At 38.6% G+C, this 6,033-nt stretch overlaps 1 protein-coding gene across 1 annotated transcript in view; it reads left to right on the forward strand.

Annotated features, from left to right (window-relative positions):
* The window catches only part of LOC107566906 (sodium-coupled neutral amino acid transporter 9-like), a 19,204-nt gene that overhangs the window by 9,872 nt on the left and 3,299 nt on the right, over positions 1-6,033 (forward strand). Inside the window, exons 5-11 of the mRNA XM_016252474.1 lie at positions 1,068-1,131; positions 1,214-1,307; positions 1,794-1,964; positions 2,078-2,134; positions 4,650-4,847; positions 4,943-5,050; positions 5,344-5,450. Coding sequence (XP_016107960.1) covers positions 1,068-1,131; positions 1,214-1,307; positions 1,794-1,964; positions 2,078-2,134; positions 4,650-4,847; positions 4,943-5,050; positions 5,344-5,450 — 799 coding nt within the window. The remainder of the gene's footprint in view (positions 1-1,067; positions 1,132-1,213; positions 1,308-1,793; positions 1,965-2,077; positions 2,135-4,649; positions 4,848-4,942; positions 5,051-5,343; positions 5,451-6,033) is intronic.

Raw genomic sequence — 6,033 nt, forward strand, 5'->3', positions numbered from 1 at the left:
GATTTAAACTGACAGAGTGTGTCTGCCTCCTGAACAATGTTAGGTAGGTTATTCCAGAGTTTGGGCGCTAAATAGGAAAAGGATCTGCTGCCCGCAGCTGATTTTGATATTCTAGGTATTATCAAATTGCTAGAGTTTGGAGAACGCAGCGGACATGGAGGACTATAATGCAATAAGAGCTCGTTCAAATACTGAGGTGCTAAACCATTCAGGGCTTTATAAGTAATTAGCAAGATTTTAAAATCTATAGGATGTTTAATAGGGAGCCAGTGCAGTGTTGACAGAACCGGGCTAATATGGTCTTACTTCCTGGTTCTAGTAAGAACTCTAGCTGCTGCATTTTGGACCAGCTGGAGTTTGTTTATTAAGCGTGCAGAACAACCACCCAATAAAGCATTACAATAATCTAACCTTGAGGTCATAAACTCATGGATTAACATTTAACACAGTCTTCAACCACAAGTTCCGCTTCCACCAGTATTTCAGGACAATGCATCATTTGTTTGGGAACTCCAGAAGTTGAAATCTAGTCTTGTAGAATATAAAAGGAACTGTGATGTAATGCATTTGTTTATGCACCTTATCTTCATCAGGTACCTCCAGATCATGTGATTCCTTCTCCTGAGGACATCTATGTGTACAGTCCACTGGGAACAGCGTTCAAAGTGCAGGGGGGCGACAGTACAGCCAAAAACCCCAGCATTGTCACAATGTAAGACCACCCTCGAAAAGGCTTTTAATGTATTGCTTTATGAAGACCTCTGCCACAGAGCAAGTTTAAGCCTGTGAATTACAGTGCTATAGAGTGTGAAAAGATACAGAGCTAGAATGTTAAGGCAATTAACAGTTAATCAGAATAACAATTAAACAGCACAGCTACTTGCAAGCATGTTAAATGGAGAGCGTTATTTTTTAAAATTAGTTTTAGTGGAGTTAAGACAGGCAGAGCAGATTTACATGGTCATATTTCCAGAAATGTACAAGCAGTGGTTGAAACACCTTTTGATTTGTGTGTGTGTGTGTGTGTGTGTGTGTGTGTGTGTGTGTGTGTGTGTGTGCGCGTGCAGCTTCGCCATATGGAACACCATGATGGGAACTTCTATATTAAGTATGCCTTGGGGCATAAAACAAGTAAGTTTATGTTTTTCTTGTGTGCTTCCTTTCCTCACTGCAGGCTGTTAAGAAGATAAATAATTTTTTGTCCTCTTTCTAGGCTGGCTTCACTCTGGGCATCATCATTATTGTTCTTATGGGCTTGCTGACTCTCTACTGCTGCTACAGAGTATTAAAGTCCACAAAGTCCATACGTAAGCCAACCACATGACCGCTCTCAAATAAACAGCCAGTCTTTCACATTTTTTTACAGCCCCAATACACAAGGCTCAAGTTATGAGAGCTACAGTGACTCAGTGTAGCTTTTAGACAAAAACATCCATTATTTGGTTAATAAGATCTTTATACCATTCTCCGTTTAATGTGCAACGAGGGGCTTTATGCACCTAATGACAGTTCTGGTACTACTTTGTGACAGACAGGATAATCCAGAAAGTTTGTTTGATACGCAAGAGTTCAGATCCTGATTAATACAGTTCCTATGTTCGTTTTCACATAAGCTGGTCTTGCTTAAACGTAATCACTTTTTTTGTCTCTTTGTTTGTGAAGCCATCATTTAACAACCTCAGGAGTTGCTGCTTGATTTGTGTAACCCTGCCTTCTATGATATTTCCACTATTGCACCAAAGCAGCAGGTGTCTCGTGTGAATCCTGTGTAACGCGCGGCTCTGTCTTTGCAGCGCATGTAGACACCTCAGACTGGGAGTTTCCTGATGTGTGTAAATATTACTTTGGTGGATTCGGAAAATGGTCGAGTCTTGTTTTCTCACTGGTGTCACTGATCGGTGCGATGGTGGTCTACTGGGTCCTCATGTCCAACTTCCTGTTTAATACAGGAAAATTCATTTACAGTGAGTGTTTGTTCTCTCACCATTCCTCATTTGTTCTGCTGTCCATTAACCGATGGACTGTTGATGTTTTCTGGGTAGATCTGTATGACTGCTTGTATATTTCACATCCACAGACTATGTTCACAATGTCAGCACATCAGATGCTTTTGGCACAAATGGAACAGATAGAGGTGAGATCCATTATTATTACAGGCCTTTTTCACACTTCCCCGTTAGAAAAGCGGAAGCTTCAAATAGTAGTGTAAAGTAACTTCTGCTGTAACCTGCATGAATGGCAATGTCCATATGTGATTTACTGATGTACAGATGTTTCATCGCAGCATATCAACCACAGTTTAGTCGGGTATGATGATATGTCATGATTTAATGCTGTATGTGTATGCATAATACTTCAGAGTTGAGACAGCTTTTTATTAAAGAAATGCAAGAACAGCATACAAACAACATATTGTGTTAAAGAGCAATAAAATCGGATGAGGTTATACTTCTCATAAAACATTGAGTGAAGAGTGTACAAATTAAAAAGTAATAATGTTAGCTCTGCTTTCATGCACTTACTATGCTTCCTAATACATTCATCACGTATCAGATCAAGTTGAGGTTGTTAAATTAATAAATTAATATTTTCAGCCCAGATTCGATTATTCAAAAATAACTGTTTTTATCATCTTAAAGTGTCATGAAACCCTAAAACAGATTTTTTGAGATGTTAACATATACAGGTAGCATATCGGTGAAAACAACAATAGCACTCATCATGTCTATTATTAAGGGAAAAGTGGTTATTTTTTCACTTTTTGGAGCCAGTTCATTTTTCCAGTTCAAAATGAAAAGTTGTACCGTCACAAAAAGTGGTGTATATGCGTTCATTTGCAGTGGCTGCCGTGGCTGGAGAGTACCAGAGCAACTTGAGTTAGAGAGACAGAACTGCGATTTTTGGTAATTAGTAGACTATAAAGTAATTTATTTACATACTATAAAGCATGTTGTCCTTGAACAGTCTCCACTATAGTTTGCTGTGCTGCATGGGAGTGCTCCAGTCGCTCACAGAAAGGAGTGTGAATGTATGCTTTACAGAAAATGAATGCTTCTACATTACAAATAAGAGTTCTGTTAACAGGTGTAACTGTGTCAAAGTAATGTTCATATGGCAGAAATGTTCTAAAATTAGGCTGTACAAATCATGCAGTTAAGTAACGTCATGGATACAGAAACAATGAACACATTAAAGCAATGGTTATTGGTTACATGATGTGATCATGTTGATTACAATTTAGCAGTTTTGTATGTTTATTCAGAGTCCGCTTCATCTTGAAGTCTTCATAAGAGGCTGGATATAGTCTGCAGGAGCAATCTATAGATTACACCAACAAAATGTGAAGGAATCATATTTGGGAACTGGCACTTTTTCACAAAGAGCAGGGAAAGACTTGCCAAATGCTGTCATTACAGGTGGTTCTTGTTCTGAAAGTAAGATAGAGAAGGAGAAAAACACAGGAGAAATGGTTCATTTCAGTCCTGTGGCATCTGCTCCTCCACCACACAGTGCTTCTACAGTAGCTTAGACATTTAAGTATAAAATACAGTAATACAGTACAGGTTTACTGTGATTACTTCTATAATATAGTAGTGGTATATAATACATTTTTGGAAATTTAGCCGAGCATGATTCTCAAATGAAAACTGCTTGCCCATTTTAAACTTTTTTTTTATTCTCACTTAGGTCACTTAGGAATATATATATATATTCATTCATATTCATATTTGAGTTTTCTCCAGCAGCAACGTGAGCAGCCATGGGCAGATTCTCCTTTATCCTTTGATTGATCTCATGACTGTAGTGACACGGGCAACGCTGACAATCCCCTCGCTTACATAATGTTTCATGTCATTTTAAACTTTTTTTTATGCTCACTTAGGTCACTTAGGAATATATATATATATTCATTCATATTCATATTTGAGTTTTCTCCAGCAGCAACGTGAGCAGCCATGGGCAGATTCTCCTTTATCCTTTGATTGATCTCATGACTGTAGTGACACGGGCAACGCTGACAATCCCCTCGCTTACATAATGTTTCATGTTACAAGGGAAGATTACACATATGGTAGGGTAGTGTGTAAGTATACTGTCTGAAATACTGATGCTTGTTGTCAAGTTCAGCTTGTTGTCAAAGTTAGTTTAATTATCTTGTGAAAACTGGCCACAGCCCACTGACAGTAATGCAGGCAGAAACTTGCTACTAATTGAAGCTGAATGTGACTGAAAAAGATCTATTCTTATTATTAACACTAATTGCTCTGAAGTCATGAGCCTGGTCTGTTTGGATTCTTAGAACCGTTCAGAGTCCAATGATACCCAGTGGCTTGAGTTTTTTTCACAAATTGCTGCATTTTGTTTGAATGAAACTTGGTAAGCGTCAGTCTGTATCTTGGTAATGCTTCTGCTTATTGAAATAAAACTTCAAGTGTAAGAAAAAAAAATCTGTTTAATTTGGTTAATAAATATATACTCTATAACTTTTGAACTGATTTGCCTAAAATGTCAGTTTATAATACTGGTCCATTATTGGAATCAATAGATGTATTTTAGCTGTTGAAGCTGCGTTTCATGTGCTTGACCAAGTGTTCATTAATTCAATTGTTCAGTATGATAACGTGTGTTTCTCTGCTCTCTTTCACTAGTGATCTGTCCATATCCGAATTTGGATCCAGACGGAGACAGCAGCACTCTCCAATACTATGTGAAGGAGAACAGCACAGGACAGGTGTTTGATCTTTGGTGGAGTAAAACCAACACCATCCCGTTTTACCTCATTGTTCTGCTGCTGCCGCTGCTCAATTTCCGCTCCGCGTCCTTCTTCGCCAGGTTCACCTTCCTCGGTATGGCCTTTATTTTCCCAGCTAGAGTGGTAGTATTTCTGTTTCAGCTTGTGTTTTGATCTTGCTGTATAACAGGCTTTCGTTGGTTTTCACAGGCACCTTGTCGGTGGTTTATCTCATCTTTTTGGTCACATATAAAGCCATTCGCCTGGGCTTTCACCTGGACTTCCACTGGTTTGATTCATCAACGTTTTTTGTTCCAGGTAAAGGAATCTTTGTTTTGTTTTTTTAAATCGTACAATGTCTTGAAATCACCTGTAAACTCATTTTAAAGGCATAGTTATGGTTCTTTATTAATTTCCTTTCTCATGACTTACAAACTTCAGTGAACTTTACAAAGCGAAACGTCCAGCCACATCGTAAGCGTTGTGTAGGTGAAGTGTTGTAATGTAAATGTAAAAAAAGATGAATGTAAATGTTGTAAAAGATTCAAAAACCTTATATTAACTTTCACCCCATTTGCCACAGATTTTTTAAAAATGTATCTCTGATTTAGAGTTCAGATCGCTGTTTCCTCAGCTGAGTGGGGTTCTCACACTAGCGTTTTTCATTCACAACTGCATCATCACGCTTATGAAGAACAACAAACATCAGGAAAACAACGTGAGTGTTCTCAGCCTGTCCCCATCAGTGTATTATTACTGACTCAAAACATCATTCCTGTCCTTGTGGGATTAGTTCCATATTCCATACATTACACTTCTGCAGCGGGTGCAGAAAAGTTTCTTTTTTTTCTGCTACAGAGAAACTAAAACGGCTAGTGCTGCAAAAAAAGACATAGCGCTGTGCTTTGTACAAAGGGAAAATGGAGATGAGTCATTGTGGTCAAGAGTGAGTGTTCAGGAAGATTAGAAAGAACCTGACAGTCAGCCAAACTATGACCGTTTTTCTGTCTATGTAATTGGTGTGTGTGTGTGTGTGTTTCTTTTTTTTTCTGCTACAGAGAAACTAAAACGGCTAGTGCTGCAAAAAAAGACATAGCGCTGTGCTTTGTACAAAGGGAAAATGGAGATGAGTCATTGTGGTCAAGAGTGAGTGTTCAGGAAGATTAGAAAGAACCTGACAGTCAGCCAAACTATGACCGTTTTTCTGTCTATGTAATTGGTGTGTGTGTGTGTGTGAGAGTGAGTGAGTGTGTGTGTGTGTGTGTGTGAGAGAGAGAGAGTGTGTGTGTGTGTGTGAGAGA

Source organism: Sinocyclocheilus grahami, unplaced genomic scaffold (assembly GCF_001515645.1).
Source record: "Sinocyclocheilus grahami isolate Dianchi unplaced genomic scaffold, SAMN03320097.WGS_v1.1 scaffold1111.1, whole genome shotgun sequence".
Classification (NCBI taxonomy): Eukaryota; Metazoa; Chordata; class Actinopteri; order Cypriniformes; family Cyprinidae; genus Sinocyclocheilus; species Sinocyclocheilus grahami.